The sequence below is a fragment of the Plecotus auritus genome (assembly GCF_963455305.1).
Source record: "Plecotus auritus genome assembly, chromosome: 3".
Classification (NCBI taxonomy): Eukaryota; Metazoa; Chordata; class Mammalia; order Chiroptera; family Vespertilionidae; genus Plecotus; species Plecotus auritus.
This window is the reverse complement of record NC_137772.1, coordinates 179,248,367-179,269,424: the sequence shown is the minus strand read 5'-3', so window position 1 is coordinate 179,269,424 and position 21,058 is coordinate 179,248,367. Positions and strand designations below refer to the sequence as shown.

At 38.4% G+C, this 21,058-nt stretch overlaps 1 protein-coding gene across 4 annotated transcripts in view; it reads right to left on the bottom strand.

Annotated features, from left to right (window-relative positions):
* The window catches only part of SLC38A4 (solute carrier family 38 member 4), a 61,677-nt gene that overhangs the window by 4,783 nt on the left and 35,836 nt on the right, over positions 1-21,058 (bottom strand). For all 4 annotated transcript variants that reach the window (XM_080661384.1, XM_080661382.1, XM_080661383.1 and 1 more), the window contains 12 exons: positions 19,609-19,699; positions 18,985-19,100; positions 16,184-16,257; positions 15,627-15,719; positions 11,684-11,765; positions 11,513-11,595; positions 11,357-11,415; positions 10,200-10,475; positions 9,988-10,067; positions 8,632-8,732; positions 6,813-6,937; positions 1,008-1,152 (listed from right to left, as the gene is read on the bottom strand). In XM_080661384.1, the coding sequence (XP_080517510.1) occupies positions 1,008-1,152; positions 6,813-6,937; positions 8,632-8,732; positions 9,988-10,067; positions 10,200-10,475; positions 11,357-11,415; positions 11,513-11,595; positions 11,684-11,765; positions 15,627-15,719; positions 16,184-16,257; positions 18,985-19,100; positions 19,609-19,699 (1,325 nt within the window). The remainder of the gene's footprint in view (positions 1-1,007; positions 1,153-6,812; positions 6,938-8,631; positions 8,733-9,987; positions 10,068-10,199; positions 10,476-11,356; positions 11,416-11,512; positions 11,596-11,683; positions 11,766-15,626; positions 15,720-16,183; positions 16,258-18,984; positions 19,101-19,608; positions 19,700-21,058) is intronic.

Here is a 21,058-nt window from a genome sequence, read left to right as displayed (position 1 = left end):
ACTGCCCTCCCTGCTTGCCTGATTGCTCACAACTGCCCTTTCCTGCAGGCCTGGTACTCCCCAACTGCCCTCCCCTGCAGGCCTGGGTCCCTCCCAACTGCCCTCCCTTGTTGGCCTGGTCACCCCCAACTGCCCTCCTCTGCTGGCCTGGTCACCCCTAACTGCCCACAACTGCCCTCCCCTGTAGGCCATCTTGTGTCCACATGGAGGCAGCCATCTTGTGTCTTGGAGTGACAGTCAATTTGCATATTACTCTTTTATTAGATTGGATATTAGCAGGCCACACAGTAAAGGGAAATAATATGCTTTACAAAATCAATCTCCTCCTCATCCAAAGATATCCTTAATTCTCAGCTAATCACAGACCTGAGAGAGCATCCCGAAGGTAAAATCTGTCTCCCTTACTTTTTGATGCAGACTTAAGACCTAATGCAAACCCTGGGTCCACTCCAAGGTATAGGACTTGACTTCTATGGGGCTCAGTCTCCTCGTCTGTCAGAAAAGGCAGCTGGACTAGACCTGTAAGGTAGCTTTTGGCACTAACATTTCCGGATCATGTGAGTAACTTCCATGTCACCTGGGAAGGAGGGCAGGTGACAGCTGGCGCCCCCCCGGGACTATTAGGAAACCTGGAAGCCTGAGACAGATGGGGATTCTTGGCCTCCCAGCAGAGGCTCCCTGTCTGCCATTTAAGGGGCTATCAGCTTGAGCTGACTACATGAAAAGGTGGAGGGATTAAGAAGTATAAGTCGGTAGTTACAAAATAGTCACAGGGATGTAAAGTACAACATAGGGAATATAGTAAAAAATATTGTGATAACTATGTATGATTTCAGATGGGTGCTGGAAATTTCAGGGGGAACACTTCGTCAAGTATATGGTTATCTAACCACTATACGGTACACCTGAAACTAATACAAATTAATGATGAATGTAAACTGTAATTGAACAATAATTTTTTTTTAAAAAAGTAGATGGAAGAAAATAAAAGCCTTTCTGAAACTTACCTATGAATCCAAAGATGTATTTTATAGTTGGCACAAGGATGACCAAAATATTGTTAAGTGCAATAAGCATGGCTGCAATCAGGATATGTCTTATCCAGCTGAAGGGCCTTCTGGGAAATAACAGTGTTGTCACTGACGTACGAATCTGCAACAAGAAAATTCAAAGGCAAGGTCACTGCTTTGTTTTTTACTTTATTATTTAAAACTAGAGATCTGAGCTGATCGATGTTTCTCTCTCATCGATGTTTCTAGCTCTCTGTCCCTCTCCCTTCCTCTCTGTAAAATATCAATGAAATATATTAAAAAAAATAAAAATAAAATAAAACTAGAGGCCTGGTGCATGAATTTGTGCACGGGTGGGGTCCCTCAACCTGGCAGGCGATCAGGGGCAATCAGGGCCGATTGGGGCCATCGCGCCCAGTCTGGGAGGAGGGACCATGGGAGGTTGACTGGCCAGGGGAGGTTGTCTGTGGGAGCACGCTGACCACCAGGGGGCAGCTCCTGCATTGGGCGCCTGCCCCCTGATGGTCAGTGCGTGTCATAGCAACCGGTCGTTCGGTTGACCGGTTGTAACCATTGCTTAGGCTTTTATATATATAGATAATCTCATTACTCTGGAGCATTTTCTTTGTTTCTCCTTTTTCTCCCAGAAAATACCTTGATGCTGATATTTTTTAGAATTGTCTTACTGTGGTAAAATACACATAACACAAAATTCACATCTTAACCATTTTTAAGTGTACAGTTCAGTGGTAATAAGTAAATTCATATTGTTGTGCAACCTTGATGCTTATTTTCAATGTGTTATATTTCCTTAGTGATATATTTATCTTGTGCTCACTTTCATAATTTTTTCTTAAAATCTCAGTCAGAAAGAGATAAAATAATAGACAAGAGACATAATTCAGAGACAGTAAAACCCTTGTTGATTTCTAATTATGTCTTGTCAGACTGGATCAGGCATTAAGGGCAAGCACTGAATTGATTTGCATGGAATTGCAAATGGAATCTTTACAAACCTGGGTTTTTCTTAACTTTGCATTGTACTTAACATGTTTTCTTCCACCTGATTTTTAAAAATTATACTGTATTTACTCCTTTCTCTTTCTACCTATTTAGTGCCCCCCCCCCAATTATAGATTATAAATGCACAAAAGACAAAGAACAGGACCTAAGAATGTTAACATTCCTCATAGTTTCTAGCTTAGAGTCTTGCATACAGCAGGCACTCAGTAAATGTTGAATTAAATGGAACAGAACCAATCTTTCCCCTCTTTTCAGGGTCCTTGACAGATTTCAGTCCTATTTTAGTGACTGAAATAAGTAGGTGAAGGGTCAGCAGAGGCTCCTTTGGCAGCAGCTGCTCAAGTTACTCTGATGTAACTGGATGAAAAGGTCCTTTTGAGTAGAGGGAGCGCCAGTTATGTTTGAACAGCTTAACAAAGTGGGAAATACTCTTATCTCTGGAATCTTAGAAGACACTTTTGACTTTGTGGAATTAGTCTATTGGCTTTTCAATAAGCGAGCACTTCATTTAAGCTAGAACGTCACATTTATAGAAATGCTGGGATTGATTTACACTTTAAAATTTTACTTCTGAAGTTTCCTAATGGCATGGAGATTGGAATTTACTTAAAAGAGAAAATGTAAAATAAAGTATTTTGAAACACATGTATGAATGACAAAAACTTCGAACTGAATTGCTTGCAGTTTCTAATGTGACATTCCTTTCATACCACTCCACCAAAATGAAAGCCATCTGTTCAGGTTTAAAAAGCAATTTCATTTCCAGAATGGCAAACCAGAGAGTCTCTGGAAATGGTTTAAGAGCGACTTTGTAACGGGTTTTAAAAATTGGATTAGCAAAAATTATGAAAGTCATTGTGAAAAGGACTGAGGAAAGCAAATGCCTTGATTTTGTTTTCCCAGCAGCTTATAAATTCTACATTATGTCCTATTTAATACTGTCCAATCTGGTCTAATTAGTGGGCTTGAAATGAGCTTTCTATGGTACATACATAGTGCTGAAGGGTTTATTTGTCTGCAAGTGCTAAATTTATAGAATAAACAACTAGAATATAGGTTATTTCCAGGCAGAGGTCACATCTCTGTGCTTTTTAGTCCTTTGTTAAAATAATGCATTTAACTGAATAAGCTGAGTTAGAGGCAATCCTGTATGTACAGTATAAATGGTTTCTTAAGGTCATATGGCTCCCAGAAGGATGAAGGTTTAGCATAATGAACACTGGCTGGAGTGAATGGTGAAAGCTTGCTCCTCATGGTGAATAAGGAATAACAAAATCCAAACGGAACTGGAGATGGATAGAGTTGCCAATGTATTCTTGAAGAGGGCAACAGGGCAAACAGAGAGTCAGCAGGCTGCTGGTGATGGCAGGGGGAGGTGGGAAAGAATAGAAAGAAACCTGCTGGCCATTCCATGTTAAAATGCAGCCTTGAGATGTGAGCCTGGGATCAAAAGATCCTCAGCAATTCTGTTTACCTATGTCAGGATAGAGATCACTCTGGCTTATTACCCACAAAGCACTGCCTGCTGTTTCACTTATCTAAGTGCCCTTTTCTCTACAGACACCAACTGATAAAAACCTGGAAATGTGGGTCAGATGCTGTGGGTGGGGGAAGTCCCCAGCAACCGCCATAGCTTCCAACTCTGGATGATTCCAGAAAAGTTCCAGAGCTCTAGAGAAAACTTGTTATTTCCAGAGAGAGTGTTCTGAACAGGAGCCTTACTTAGGAGGTGCTATGTTCTAATGTAGGACCCAACGTGAAAGTCAGAAATGCGGAGGGAGAGGAGAAAGTGGGAGCCTTAGGTCTAAATTCTAAAAAAAAAAAAAAAAAAAAAAAAAGTGAAAGTGAATTCTATTGCTTAGGAGTAAATCACAGTTTCACTCTGTAGGTTTGGTTAGGACAATACCTACGGATCACGATTCTATTCCAGTTTTCGTAGCAGCATCTGCCATATTTCTATGCCTACATCTACATACACTTAAAAACAAATCTGAAGGCAACAGACATGAAAAGAATGACTTTACTATGATAAAATGAAATAGAAATAGCTAGAGAATCTGAGAATTGATCTCTCTTATCTCTTTTTTGTAAGGTGTGGCAGGTGGAATTTGAGTCTCTGTGTTCTTGATAAACCTGTAGAATCATTTGTTTTTCTGTTTTTCATGGTGTTGTGTGTACTATGTAAAGGGAAGTGTAAGCTAATATGCATTATTAGTCCTTGGGGAGGGCTAATAGACACCCTGCCCCATATCATCTCCCTTCTACTACTAAGAAAGAGAAATGTTGGGCTGCCACTGAAAAAGCTCGCGTCTTAATTCACTTCATTTATTCATCTGTTCAACAAACATTGCAAGCTCTCACTATGTGCATTTGACTAAGAAGGGAAAAAACTAATCTAACTGAGAAAAGAAAGATAGTAAATGGATTGATCAAAGGAAAAACCATCCAACCATCATACAGCAACAAAACCATTCTCATATCTTCCTGGGTTTGTAAGAAAGAGAGCCCAGTTACATGTTGAAAGAAAAAGAATAAAAAAAACGAAAACCAAAAACCCAACCCTAAAATTGACATATTTTAATCCAGGTTAGGTTTTATTTGCTTTTTTGTTTTATTATTTATATGGGGATATTGAGGCAAACTAAATAAAATTCTTATTGGTCAAGAGTTTGTTAACACATAGAAACCTGTCAAGAGAACCATGCTGAGACTCAGCATTTGACACATTGAAAATCCTGGCTCTAAATTGTAAGAAACAAATAAAAACAACACTAACAACGTCCTCTGTCACCTTGGGGGAAAGTGAATGTCGCCTTGTGGCACTTGGCTGGGACAAGGAGGCTGGACCCATCCATCACATCCACAGAGCTGGGTTTATTCCGCCCAGATCCTCACCCAAACTGGAATTGCTGACAGATGTCAGCAAGGGGACTGGCCTAACACTTTTGCTAGAAAAGGGCGTTTGTACATCTCAGGAAAAGGCAGATTAATTTGAAGATGGTTTTCCTTGGAAAACATTGCTGATACTGTCCTACGCCAGTCATTCCCTAACCTCCAGGGATTCACAACCAGGAGAGAGGTGGACAGGTATACAGATCATCTCAGTGTAACAGTGTAAGGGCAAAACAGAATTACATGCACCGTGTTTCCTAAATGCAAAGGTTGAGTGAAAATAAATAATGAAGGATAGTAGTTACTTTTCTGAAATTTGTTTCTAATAGTCAACTCTGGTTCTAACAGACATTGGGGGATATTTCCAACCTACTGCCCTTCCTGATGGTAGTGGTGCCTTACCTATCACATAGAGGCAGAATTTCCATGGGGGTGTTGGGATTATTAATGCCAAGGTGAAATGGTCATCAGTATATGAAAAGCTGACTTTTACTTTGCATTGCCACATTAGTTTAACTGGTACTGATTAGCTGTGTGACCACAGCCAAGTCTGTTAATCCCCTGACACCAAGACTTAAAAGCACTGTATTCAGGGTTTATGAATAAAGCAATACAGAAGCACATACCAGATTTCTTTTACAAAATTCTTTGATTCAACAGTGATGTGCCTTCTATGTGCCAAAATGTAGTTAGTGATCTTTACATACAAAAAGAAGGGCTCCCAATATTCTTTCCCAGTGATGTGATTTGCTTAGAAATTCTACCCTATAATACACTTTCTGTTTACAGCTGCCTCCTGTCTTGTCTCCATGATGGAGCTGATTTTAGGCTAAAGCTGTATACCTGTCATTTGAAATACGTTCAGATATATGAGAGGCAAGACATTATTTAACAGAAAATATTAGCCAACATAGTAATAAGGATATTATTTCATGCACTCATGAAAAAGGAATGTGCCAAAAATATTTCAGCATACACACTGCATTTAAAGTGACCACAGAGTCATTATATGTGCAGTCCTCCTCTGCTTGGCCCTGTATGGAACGTTCTGTACAGGACAGTGCCGGTTACTGTGTCGCTTATTTCCCCCCCTAAAATGAATGAGTAAATTCAGTGTTTATGAAAGGAGAAGAGTTGGCAGGAGAGCACAGACCTATGTTTATCCATAGGTGGTGGTTTTAACTCACGCAGCCCAAATCTCTACAACCAGCCCCGCTCTGTGATCCCAGAAAAACTGACGCCAACGCACGTGCCGGGAAGGGGCACATCAATGAGGACATGTGTCAGCTTGGGGGGCAGTAGAAGAGCTACATGATGGATAATGTAACTTTTCCAAAAAACTTGTTTTTAGGATGCCATTTACTTCACATGAATCCCTTTTAATTAGTCTTCAAGGAATTAAGTTAAGTAATGCGACTTTTGGATGTTACTGTGTCACAATAAATTGGGGCGGGGGGATGAAATACCTTCAAAACTGTGGTGAAATGTAATATGAGTTAAGAGTTATTGTGGTTTTGGCTTTCAAGTGTCAGAAGTTATATGAACTCCTACTCATTTCTACTAACCCACATGATAGAAGTTCAAGATCTGTTTTTTTAATTTGAATTTAAAAATAAATGTCAGCCTCAATAAGGCTGGAAAATAAATAAAAATAAATTTCATGATTCCCCCCCCCCACACACACACACTTTAAAAATACCTAACATCTAAAAATACTTGCTCTATAGTCAATTTTAAGTGGCTCCAAAATGCTGTATAGAAATAATAATATTCCTCGGGGATTGCAATTGCAAACTCACATTATAATTAAGCCCATATCAAGTCAGAACATATGCACTAATCTACAGAGTCAAGCAGGATCCTTTCATCAAAGCTCCATGTACTTACTGGGAACAGGACGATGGGCACAGTTAGTGTTACTGCCACAAGGACCGCCAGGCGTACCATGAGGAGAGGGGTGTCAAAGGTGTACACTTTGATGTAAGCATGAAGTAATTCATCTTCAACTTCTCCTACAAAGAGGAAGAATAGAAAGAGTCCATTTTGGTTACCTCTGGCAACATTCTACAGAGGGAACATAGTACAGTAGAAACAGCTCATGTCATTGAATTCCGACACTTCTGTTTTTACCATGTCTCTGAGCTTATTGGCTGTGCGACCACTGAACAAAGGGGCCCTGAAGCTTATACATTGCAGAAGCTATTATGAAATTGCTGAGGGGCTTCTCTAGCTCATTTGCATGGTGATAAATTTATTTCTGCTCTACTGAAGCATCACAAAATAGATGATAGACTGAGGCGCTCTGGTTCAAGGTTATGAAAGGCCCAAGCACCACCAGTGTCCCTCACATCCTGTCACCACCACCCCCTGCCCCCACCTGCCAGGTCAGCCTGAGGCAGCTTATCCTAACCCAGTATGGAAACCCTAGTACAAATGATCTATAACATTTTTCAAGCTCAATGATTATGACTCCATGACAACACTGAGACACATACATTTGGAATTTTCAAGTTTTTGCTTGTCTTATGAAACTCAGAGTCAATATAAGTAACATGCAAGGATGAGTTAGTATGAGTTTTACAGGGTCTCTCAATGAATATTGCGCTAAGATTAAGATGGTGCCCTCCTGGAAAACACAGTCATTTAGAATTTCAAGCACAAATGACAAGGAGATGCTGATAGAATCAGATTCAGTCTGTTTTTCCCATTACTCTCCTCAAAATCAGACAAAGAGGATAAAAAAATATATTCAATGGTATTGACCGGACTTTCATTAATTCACAACCAGCAAGGACTTAATGCCCACTCTAAAGCAAGTACTTGGTTAATAGCCAAATATTGGTCAAATAGAATAAAACTCAATCAAATGGTGCTTTCCCTCCCCCTGTCTTTTCCCCCAACTTGTCTTGCAAACACTTTAATTTACGAAGTCACTCAGAAAAATGCAAAAAGTTAAGTTTATACAAAAAGTATATTTATGATTGGTCTGAACAAATACTAGCAGGCCAATGTTTGACTCCCTGAAATTTGTCTGTAGGGCCATGCTTCGTGGAAGGGGATGACAATCCTATTCCTTTTGTTTTCTGTTAAGATGCCATAGAGGAAGTGTTTTAGGCATAATCTAATGGGGCCATGTCACATTTTGTTTTGATAGTACATTCCCAGATTGAAGGGAATTCTGGCATGTACTTTTCTTTCTTTAGGAAACCTTCATTATAACAGAATGAACAGGATGAGCAGAAAATGTTGCCTAATGCTCCAAGCCCTCAGATTCGACTTAACTGGTAAATGAAAAACAGGTTCTAACTCTAGAATGTTGTACTTTTTCTGCCATTTGTTTGGTAGGTAGTTATTCTACCAGTAGAGCTTTACAACATGCAATTGGATTCACTCTCATTGCTTCTAGCCTGAAATGGACTAGGGAGTCAAGCCAAAGAAATACCACCTATCCCAGAAGGAAAATACTTAAATTTGAGGAATTAAAAAAATATATGAATTTACAAATTGTTGTAACTTGTTAGCCAAGCTGGTTCAGGTTTTATTTTTTGGGGTCAAGTGACATGGTTAAGAGAGCATGTTAACCAAGTACTTGTATTTACAGTTCATGCTGCTTAAGAGGGTAATTAAAAGAATGATACCTACTGGGGTTAATGACCATTTCAGCCAGGATTTGCACAAAGAGAATGACTTTGACAGAGTGACCTACCATAAAATGTTAGGTAACCAAAGAGGGCAGCAAGCAGGTACATGATGAGCATCCCCGTGATGGAAATATTTGACACTGTCTGCATCTTCCTCCGGGACCGACTGGAAATAAAATGAACACTGAGTTTTGTTTTTTTAAATTTATGAACAGATCACTGTTTAAAACTAAAATAAGAAAATAATGAAAGCATGTATGTCATTATAAAACCTCATTTCTGATGCGGAAGCATAGCTTATTTAAATTTGTCTTATAAAGGATTTGTTTCCATTTTTCTAAAACATTACTCCTTCGGTCTGAAAAACAACCACCTTCCTAAAAGAGGACAAGTTTATTTCCTGTTAACAAGTAGCTTGTCTACTGAGTATTTAACAATGTAATTAACATGAAAGCCTTAATATTTCATAGTGAGGTGGGCTTAATGAGGACAAGTACCTACGTGAATCAGCAAAGCCCTGCCTCTAGGAGTTCTGATATTATTACCAGGATACTTGATATTATTACCTAGACAGCTTCTAGAAACCATTCAGGAAGGCGTCCAGTGGCTTGACATCAATTGTCAGGCCTCTAGAGTAACTGCTACATGTGATTTTCCAAGTTAATCAAAGACGTCAAAATAATTTAAAATTCCAAAACATTTTTATGAAGTAAATCAGAATTTATGGGGAAAGTTATTGCTATTTAGTAAAAACGAAGACTGAGATTGTTGATGTCTGTGTTAGAGAAGCTAAAAATTATTATATGACATTGTCCCTTAAGGGCAAAGAGGAAAACTGCTATAGTGGGCTCAGATCCAACTCATCCTCAAGTGGATGCAACAACCTCAAAGGGCAAAGAGTATTAATGACATACAATATCAGCTGGAAGAAACAAGATTGTCTAGCCAGTGACTCCATTGTACAGTTAAGACAATGGAGGCCAGATATTGGCACATCTCTGTGGTCAATGTCTTCTAGACAAGGGGTAAGGACTGACCACAGGTGACATCAGTGGCCTAGTAAGGTCACCCTAACCATAATTTTTTTTATCTTTATGAGTGTGGTAGTTTCCAGTTCAAGTGACATCACTTCTTTCCACCAAAATTAAAATTTGAATTCTCCGTGCCTGCCAAAATCCTTACAGCCACTGGCTTCTCCCCTTCCCGGGATCCTCCCCTGGACCATTAGAGTGGAGGAATAGAAGAGTAGGATGTAGAGAAGGTAGTGCGGTGAGGGGTCTGACTCACACCTTTCTGAAGAATAGTTATAGCACAGACTCTCTGAAGAGAAAGCTATAAACCATGCTACTGAATAAAGCACCTTTGAATATATGAGCCCATTTTCAAAGCAAATTAGAATGCTGAAATGATGGCTGCCTTACTTTTTAAGTTCACTGTAGATGGGAAGGACCTCAGGGTGACACACAAAAGCAAATGCTAGGATAGGAATTGCATAGGCCGTCTGAAAAACAAAAACAACACCGCATGTTTAGCATGCCAACACGGATGGCAACCCCAGGCCACCTCAGCTTATGAAATAAACGCTCAGAGGCCTCGTTGCTAGGCTCATCAGAGACCCAGGCCTCACACTTACCCGGGAGTTGAATACAAAGTATTTGGGTTGACACTTGTCATCACTGTGTGCTTCATACTCTACTCCATTGCCATGAAGAGAGTCCTTGGCCTGGTTGTCATCGAGCCCTGCAGGATTCTGGTGGGTGTAATCTATCATGAAGTTCACACCACTGCTCTCAGAGTTGTTGGGTAACATTACCATGTGCATTGGAAATGTATTGTTGAATGTCACATTTCCAACATTGTGATCCAGATTGGGCAGAGGGCAGGGTATTTGGAATTTCTTATAAATCACCTAGACCCAATCATAAAAAACAACAGCATTAGCCTTTTGAACACAATGAAATAAAAATCTGTATGTGTGCCTTATGGGATGAAGGTGAGGGGCCTCTGCTGAGGATTCCGTTTAGACTAATGGACAATGGAGACTCCCTCTAGCCTCTGTCCTAAGGAAAGAGCTGGAACTATGGTTGGAAGCCCTACCCCTTAGAGTCAGTAAGACAGTATTCTGCATGAATCCATCCTAAGCTTCATTCATACTCTTCCATGAGAAAGATGATCATTTCCTTGCTCTGCTTCATGTCTTTTATTTTTTCAAACTAATAGTAATATGGGTTATTAAAAACTCCCTTCCCCTCCTTTACCTCTTTGGAGAAATGCTGTATAAAATCTGGCACTCATGATCTTACAAGAAATTCCTTTTTGGTGGGGATTAGGGAGAGGTGAGGAGAGGGACTTCTTTAATTCCACTGTGGTTGCCCTCTCTTCATAGGTAGGATGATTAAGAGAAAATGGCTAATTCTTGTGGATATGGCTAATTCTGTAGCCTACTCATTTCTCTTCTGGGACTCTTCTTTTTCTTCTTCTGCCACCTTCTAAATACTAGGTTATTGTTATGTTCCCACTTGAAGTATTCTTTTGGTCCAAATATACATTGGGTGCCTAAAACATACTATTAGCAATAGTCTTAACATTCTAACTCAACTATTTTTAAACTCATGACTGTTTTTTCTCATTCCAAATTAGAATACAAAAAAATATATATATTGTTTGTGATGCAAGAACTATTTCATACGAGTGATGTGCTTGAACAACAACAAAAAATAACACTAATTCGGGCACTAGACGCATCTCATGTTCCCCAAGCTATAAGAATCATGTCAATTAATCACTTACCACGCTGACAAAAAACACCATGCAGGTAAGAGAAAATCCACTGGTATAACCAAGGTAACCTAGAAGTTAGCAGAGAAATTCTGGAAGGTGAATATGGCATCTATAATCAGCTTACTATAAATAAAAAACAAAAATTAAAATTAAAAACATCTTTACCTAAATTTTTAAGTAAAGAAAGTGGGAGAATGATTCCAACAGACACAAATATGACGAGGTAGTTGCCATCAAGGTACCATTCCCTAGAAGAGAAAGACAGTCCAGAATATTGGGATTGGAAAAGACCAACTAGAAAGTCACTTGACATCACAGAGATAACATAAGACCTACCCAGTATTTTCTTCAAGTCCCATGAATGCTTTGATTACTTCAGGTAGTTCATATTTAATGATGAAGAGGTAGCTTGACATTGCTAAAATGAAAAGCATGACAGCTTAGTAGAGTGCACAGCATTAAAGTCACGGGCAAGTTGTGAGAAGTCCTTGCATTTGGGATATACATTCTTCCCAGCAAGGTGCACATTTAGTCCCCCAAATGGCAAGGAAAGTTACCCACTGTGTATTCTGTACTGCTTCCAAGTTCTTTCCAAAAATAGCCATTTGGCCCTCTGGCTCTTGCGTCTGGAACTTCACTAACAGTATCAATACGATTCTGTGTTCATCTTGCTCTGAGGTTTTCAGTGAAGCTGCACTTTGAATCTTTTCCCCTTATTAGTTACAAGTCATCATGGACTGTGCTGGGTGATCCCGTCTTAATGTCTATAACTCAAGGAGAGGCCTGGCAACAAAAGGCCTGGGTGCATCAGGGTAGACTACGTGTCTCTCTAGCTCTCCCCAGGTGGATGCCAGTCTAGTCCTCTGTATCCAAACCTCAGACCACTGTCTCAACTGCCGTCATACTTGATTGATAAAAGAATATAGGAGTGGATAGCTCCTCTCCCCCGTGGCCAATGAAGTTTTTCCTCCTCCGCATCCTGGCCTTCCTTTGGCCAAATAAGAAATTATACAAAGTGGCAACATTTCTTGAGTGTTTAGAGAAGTGATAGATGTGTGATCATGCACTCGTCTAAAAACCTGATAAAATCTAAAAACCCAATCCCTGGAAAAACGTACAGTATATGTGTATATATGCGTAATATATAATTTTGCCTACAACTGTCGGGATTTATGCAGCATCCCTTTCTCAATTCCATCCACTCAGTGATTTGTTATTTGACACACCGTCAAAAGTCTCAATTAAAAATAAACGGACGGGTTTTACATTGGCAGCTTCAGCTGAATGCTACATCCTTCTGGCGAATTTTTGCTAACACATTTTAAAGCAGTTACTAAGTTGTAAATTAAACTATTAACATTAAACTAATGAATATTAAAGATATCTCCTTAACCTCAAATGGAAGTAATAATGGTGATAATAATCCCCCACACTTTTAGTTCTGCACATCACTCACTTAAACAGCAAGAGGTACATTATTATCTTCATTCTGCCGCTGAGGCCAGAGGGCTTACATGGCATGTCCAAGACCATGTAGCTTGAAACTGACAGACCTCATCCAAAATGCAAGTTCCCTGCTTTCAGGCCAGTGCTTCTCCTCTATTGTGGAGTGAAGTGATTCTTACAATACCTGCTGTATCTTCTGCAAACACTATTTGGTTAATCTTTACAAAGCTTGGCTAAAGTGAAATCTTACAGAGAGTAAACAGAGGAGGTATTTCTGATTAACTGGCTTCGTGCGGTATCATTCAATTTTAGAGAGCTATTACTGCTGACTTTCAGTGACGTTACCACTGTTAATGTGTTTGGTCTTCAGAAATTCAGAATGATCCCGACCTGTCTGGGTAATGTCAACATTATTCTGCCAGTGTTGAAACATCCATGGTAAATGTTAATTTTCAGGGGACTGAGAAAATTGAACGTTCTAAATGTGGAGTTGCTAAATACAGAAATACAAGTGATTCTCCTTAGGGCAAAATAACCACTCATCAAATAGAGTAACCAAAGTGAGAGCGTTTTTAGGAACTATATATAAAATTTTATCTTTCTCCCTTAAAGTCACACTTCTTGTCATGTGTGTGGCTTCATCACGAGACCACTTTATAGTTTATGCCATTATTGAGAAGCATAATAGTAGCTATACTTTGAACAATAGACGGTGCTATTGCCACTTAGCCTATTGTAGTCAGGGCTAAATATGTGTGAGGTCATTTCAGTTGTCTAAACAAATAAAATAGATCAACTGTAGCTAATTTTATGAAATGCTTGATACTTTAAATCCTAATAAGGCTGAAAATTTGAACCAAATGTAGAGCACTCTATTTGGTGGAGGATGGGGGGCTTACATGCTTATGACCCCAAACCAGTAAAATGAATGAAGCAATCCTGTCAATACTGCCAAATTCTGCCCAAGATTGTAGTCTTAATATATAAAAATATGAGAAGAAACAAATATAAATCAATATATTCCTGGATTTTATCTGCTTAACAACTATCCATTATCAGGAGCAGATATAGTTAGATAAGCTTATTAAAAGAATTGCTGCATTCCAGAAATCCTAGAAAACTCCAGTGATTTTATTTGTCAAAAAGGGATACCTATTTGCAAGATCTCTGTGCAAGTTTATTTACTGCAGCATCGTCTATAAGAGTTAAAAACGGGAAACAATCCAACTGTCCATCAATAAGGGATCCAGTAAGCCAATTATGCTACGCTGGCACGATAAAAAATACAAAAGCCACTAAAAAGAATAATACGTGAATACAGTCAGGGCATATTGTTAAATTTAAAAAAAACAAACTGCAAATCAGTATTATAAGAAGATGCAATTTTAACAGAAACAATATATTTATTAAATTTGGCATACAGAAAAACCTGAAGTTGTTATTTCCAAGGGTGACTTACATAAACACGTCTTTGTCATCTATATTTTTAAGTAAATTTTAGTTTTTCACAGTTAGCATTTATTTGCCTTATAATTATAAAAATGTCCATTTAAAAAATAAGCAGAAGGGCTCCAGACATGGACATTGGATCCGAGAACCAGGGAGGAAGGAAGCATGTGCCATATGTTGTCTTCTTTCATCCTTGCAGTGACCTTGTGAGGATGGAATATTACTCCCATTTTCACAGATGGAAAATTGGACTCAAAGGAGCAATGTAACTTTCCCAAGGTCACAGATAGTGACAGAAATGGACTCAAATTCAGGTGCATCAGAATCCAAAAGCCTACCATCTATGCAAGAGTTTTAAATACCTTTTAAAAATAGTAACAGACAAGATACCTACAAAGAGAGCTAAGGGAGCCCAGAGGAACTAGGGAACACTAGTTCCTAAAAGCTTAGAGAAGTGGTGGGTTGTAGGAGGGGAGAGAAAGAGAGAGAGAGAGAGAGAGAGAGAGAGAGAGAGAGAGAGAGAGAGAGAGAGAGAATCTGTGTAATTGTGTTTGTGTGTTAGGGTAGAGAACCACAAAAACAGGGCAACTGAATATAGTTTGTTATGGGATGACACAGGACACAGAAGATAGATAGATAGATAGATAGATAGATAGATAGATAGATAGATAGATAGATAGATGATAGATGATAGATAGATAGATAGATATAGATGATAGATAGATAGATAGATAGATAGATAGATAGATAGATAGATAGATAGACAGATGATAGATAGAGTTGAGGGGGTTGGAAGGAAAGGTATCAGAAAGGTAGGGGAAAGATGATGAAGGCCCTTATGTATCAGGCCAAAGAGTTTAAATTTTACCTTGAAAATAACGAGGAAGAATTTTATGCACAGTAGAAGAAAGAATAGATTTGATTTGAGAAAGTTAATCTGTAGGATGAATTAGAGATAGGAGCAGGGGAAACTCAAGTTCAGGTGATCACTGTAGTGGTGAGAACAGAATGAGAGGAAAGATTGAAGAGGTAGGTAAGAGATAAAATGAACAGGAGCTGGTTGGCATTTGATTGGATGTTCAGGGTTAGGGAGAGAGTGAAAAACTTAGGCTGACACTCAGATTTCAAGGAAGGTTTTACTCTATATTTTAATTCTAGAAGTCATTGGTAGGGTTTTATATAGTATTTCATTGTTACATATTGTTATTTTTAATTAAAGAGGGACAGCTAGTCTATTTTTAAAACTTATTTTTTTAATTTAGAAACTACAAAACAGCTATTTTTTCTGTATGTAAAGTGCTCGTGTATTGCCATAAGAGTTTTCTTACATAGTAAACATTCTTTAGAAAGTTTAAGTAGCCTGTTGAAGGCTATATCTCCTTACCTCCAATGTTCTGCATTGTAATGGAAATAAAAGCTGCAAGTTTCCCAGGCCATCCAAATGCTTTTTCCCCCAATTTTTCATAAATCAAAGATCCTACAATCAAAGATAAAATAACCTTGTTTAAAAAGATTGTTTTAATGGCTAAAATATTTCTGTAATATAAATCTACACTGGAGTCTCAAATGTATGAATAAGAACCATTTATAAATGATAAACTCAAAAGATGCACTATCAAAAACCAATGCAAAATATGTTAAAATATTCTGCACACAAGAAGCAGTGGCTTCATTCATGTGAGCTCCATGCAGCAAGTTGAAACTCATTATTTGGATTATTCACCAAAATCTTTTTATCTATTTGGCTTCAACTTGAGCCAGTTGACTTTCACGTCTCTAAGTTGCTCAAATAACTAAAAACATCGAGAGACCATGTCATTGGGCTCAAAAGAAAATGAAATGTGAAATTGACCAAAATCATCCTATAGTTATGGAGCTATAGACTGAAATACCCTTTAAAGAGAATCAAAATAGGACATTTGGACTTAACGGGTAGCATACCTCCTTCCTTTGAAGTCTTTAATAAGAGGTGAACTGAATAGAGTGATAATATTGCCACAGCAAGCAGCATGATTCTGTGAGGGGAATAGAGAATAGAAATAAGTTTCTATAATACATAAGACATAATAACAGATGTTACAATAAATTATCACATTGGTCTTTTCAACCATTAACTTTCCGAAAGTATGGATTTGGGGGAAGCTGAGAAATCCTTTTCAGAACTCCACACATACTCTTTAATGTTACAAAACTGGAATGTGCTATTACTTATGTACCAAAACCTACTACTTTTTTTTTTTTTTTTTTTTTAGTGTAACCCAGTAGTAAAATCTGGTTCATAACTTAGGTGCTAAATTAGCAAATACCATATCTGCTTACTCAGCACATGGGTCTATATACATCATATTTGCATGATAATTGTACCAGCATTTATAGGGCTATTCAAGTCTGGCTAAACCTTAATCTAAAACCTAAAAATAGAAAAGCCGAAGCGAGCAGAGTCTGAGCTCCATTACTACTATTCCAGCACATTAGGGGTCAAGTGGTGAACGAGAGGGTCAGGCAATAGAGAAACAGAAAGGTAAGTGTAGGGTGCAGGGAAATTGCTTTCTTGTATTAAAAAACATCATTTCTGGTTCAGGACCCTCCACATGTCTACATGCATATATGATTTCTTTAACGAGATAGTTATCAGTGTCTCTCCAAAAACAAGACTTGAAAAACAAAAATAATATAGAGGCATTTATGTAATAACTTAAAGAGCAATACTAAATGTTATCTGACATTTAAAAAAATCATATTCTTTGTCTGTTTTCACATGAAGAGAGCACACTAAACATTTTCCCACCGTTGATCACGTCCTTTGGTAACTCCCGCTGCAGTCAGTGTAGCAACTGTACATTTGGACCACAAGTTACTAATTTTTTAATGACTCTAACTTTGTTGTGCCAGAACTGACTAATCAGTGACTTGTTCATGTGCTCTTCTGTGTGCCTTATGAACTTACCCGTTCTTAAAGAATTAGATAATGCAGATGATATTATTTTGTTTCTTGGAAAAATACTGGACATTCCCAGTATGAAACACGGGCTTGCTTTGGCAGAAAGTACTCAGAGTAAAACCAATGAAACGCTGTGTCATTTGCTGTGAATTGAGGGAGAGGGCTGAATCCAGTCTGTGCTGCTTACACATAAAACATACCCACAATGTAGAGCAATTTAGCTTCTCTGGCCAAATTAATCTGCCACGTTTTTGTAAGCCTGAAGTAAGGCCCTTGTTTCTAAAACTGGAATATTCTCCTCCCATGAAAATGATCTGTGGCTCTGGCATTGGGGGAAATGTTTAGTTTTTCTGTTCATCAGTGATCTATGCTAACTTCCTAATTATTGATAGTATGTGTAATTAATGAGAAGATATTATACATGCAGCTATATATGTGAATACATCTCTAGCTGGGAAGATTCAGAGAATTTAAAAAAAATGAGTTTATTTCAAACATGGCTTATAAAAGTAAAGTTGATATAAAAACCCATTCAGCTAAAAAATATTATAACTAAAACACTTGAATGAAAGCACTAACTCAATATAAATATTTATAGTCCTGCCTGATCCTTAGCCCTCAAATAGTTGTGTGATTATCTAATCATAAGTGATGTTCAGAACATAAATAGCATATATTTGTAATATAAATATTGCATTCTTAGACAGTTATTTAATGCTGTAGCATTGCATTAGAGATTGTGATCTGCATTCACACTGATGCCTGACTAATATCAGACTTGATTCCTGTGAAGAATTCCAGTGCTGCCAACTGTGTCTTGGAAAATACCAGGCAGAACGTAATGCACACAAGCATCTGTGGCTGTCTGTCACCGACAATGCAGTATCCTCCCTCCAGGTCAGCTATGTGACATTACTAATCTTAGGCAGCTTTTGACCACGTTTGATTAAAGTGCGTAGGGTTAGGAATAAACTTGGGCCACTCCCCAAATATTCCCTGTGCCAAGCCTGTACCAGGTCTTGGGGATACAAACATGTGATGAGTGAAAACAGACTTGGACTCTACTCTCTGGAAGTTATAGTGTAGCAAGGGAGATAGACATTAATCAAATCATACAACTACACTGAAACATTAAAAATGGTGAGTAAGTGTATAATAAAGGTGGTAAGGTGGTTTGTCCCAGTCATGGAGGTCAGGGAAGGCAGCACGGATGTGAGGCTGAGCTGAGCTATCAGGAGTTAACTACATGAAAAGGAAAGAGGATTTCCAAGAGCATGTGCAAAGGCCCTGTGGTAAGAGGAAACATGGCACCTTCGTGGAATGGAGAGCAGGCCAGTGTGCACAGTATATCTGGTGCCCCGGGACATGAGGGATGAGGTGTGACACAGAACCAGGGTATGCAAGGCCCTGCTTTAAAGTGGATCTTTTTCCCAAAAGTGTTAAAAAGTCAGCTTTGCTTCTGAGAAAGATCTTTTGACTATTAAACACCAAATTATTTTAAGCAGCCACTAAATAATGAACTAGTGTTTTTTAATGGTCCTATAGGCTGTGGTGGGGAGCTTCTCCATCGCTATGGTTGGTTGAGAACATAAAGTTTCTGCCATTTGATTAGGGACAGTTGGTTGAACATGTACTATGATTTGACTACTCTGATTCTTCCTCAGGTTGCTGTTTTATCTAAAATCAAGAAGAATAGGCTAATTTCTCAGATTTATTAAAGATCAAATTTCAGATTGTTAATTAAAAGAACACCAGGTATATATGGGCTTCAAACCAAATGTGGACATGTCCATGCACTTACACAAACAGTATGATCCCTGTGTTGGCCATGGCATAGGACAGGCCCAAGATTCCACTGCCCATAATGGCATTACTCAGGTTAAATGAAGACATTCCAAACGAGGTGTTGCCAGGATGCTTGAAGAAAAAAGGGACACATTATAAACAAATATCTACCAGAGAATGGATTATTCTTATTTTCACATTATCTTTCCTAGAGGAGATTATAGCCTGAGATTGAAAACTAAGATAATAAATATCACATGAATAAAAGCTTTTTTATTGACTCAACTTCAATAAATGCATGTAATTTTCAATGGAATTCAGTGCTTAGCTCTAGCAAGGATCTCAGTAAAAAAAAAAAAAATACAGGTTGAGTAACACAAAGAAGGGAAAACATGTATGATTGCAGATTACATTTGGGTTAGAATGATTTCTCCAAAAAACAAATAAATTTCATAAATGATTTATGTAGCCATATGGCGAACAGGAAAAACAAGCCTTTATTCCAGTAAGGGCCTGAATAAACAGAGAATGTGCTGATCAAGGCTTGGAAAATTTCAGTCACACTGTTTTCCCACAGAGACCTGGGTAGATCAGACACCCTCAAGTCCTGTTTATTGCCTGAAAACAGAGATTCACTTACATGTTCATCATCATAATCTGCCAGCTTCTTTTTCCCCAAAAATCCATTTGTCAGGAATTTCTGACTTTCATCATCTTCATTAGTAAATTGACTGAAAGAGAATAGAAAAAAGAAAATAAGAAAGTAAACACATTTAAGCAAATGCTCTGAATTATATATATTTCAAGTGATTTAAGTAACTGAATAAGGGGAGGAAAAACAGGACGTCTAAAACTTTTTTCTCTTTTCCTCCATATAAGCGTCCCTTCCAGCCCAATGACTGAGCTCCAGTTAGGGGAAGGAAGGAGGAAGTTATGAAAGAAGAAAATATTGGTGCTTTAGTTAGAATTTTTAAAGCCACATTTCTTCTCCTCTTATTAACTATGCAATAAAAAGAATAATTAGAGCTCACTTTGTTCCCACTTAGAGCTCTTCCAAAGGAAAGATAAAGACCAGTAATGGAGGTTTTTCAACTATTCCCACACTATAATCAAATCATTTTATTAATTCAATAAATGCTTATTAACTGACTAGGCACTGTGGTCCTCACCTCATTTGATGCTCAAATATACCCATGAGAGGGCTTTTTGTGCCCTGAGTCTAAGGACAAGGTGACTATGGCTCATATAAGTGAAGTCACATGGTTACACCCACCAGACCCCAAGTCCAGCATCTTCCACATGCCGTCCCAGGCAGGGGCCTGTAGCTGATATTTTCCTCTTTTCTGTCTCCACCTGTTTATTCATATAACCCTCTCTAGAAAGTAGTTCAATGGTAGCTCGATGCTGTGTTTGGTTGTTTCTGTTGTGTGTGTTTGTATATTTTAGTCACTCTGAAAATAGGCTTGGGTGATTAGACAATGGATGAAACTAAGAAAACATTAAAGAAACCCAGTGAATTATTATAAGAGTTGAGAGGAAAGCAGGCCATTAAAATGTCACTCTGGATAGAACATGTGCTTATGGTTTACTTGTGCACAGGCTGGAAGCTACACACCCCTAACTGTGCTGGTTGGTTCTTATAGTTGCTTGCCAGGGGCTTTGAGGGTATGAACCTAGTACCAGCCACATTTCCAAAGGCTTGACGAATGAGTCCAGCTGCCACCATTGCATATGGATACTGCACAATATCACACAGGGTTTCTTCTGGTCATATGAAATGCTCAACTATGCATGCTTCTTCTAAGTGCCTTATAATGAGATGGATTGTGATTTTTAGGACATTTCTTACATGTTAGCATAAGATAAAAAAATTGGGGAATGTTTTATTAAAATAACCCTTATAAATAAAAGAGTGGAAAATAATAATTATGGGAGATCTGTGCCAATTATCTATACTAATAATAAAGGAATATGCAAATTGTCTGAGACGCCATCAAGTAATGACCAATCAGGATGGGGGCAGGGCCACAGGGGAGAGCTCTCAGCATGCCTGTGCTGGGGTCTGAAGGGCACGGAGAGGAAGGGAGAGC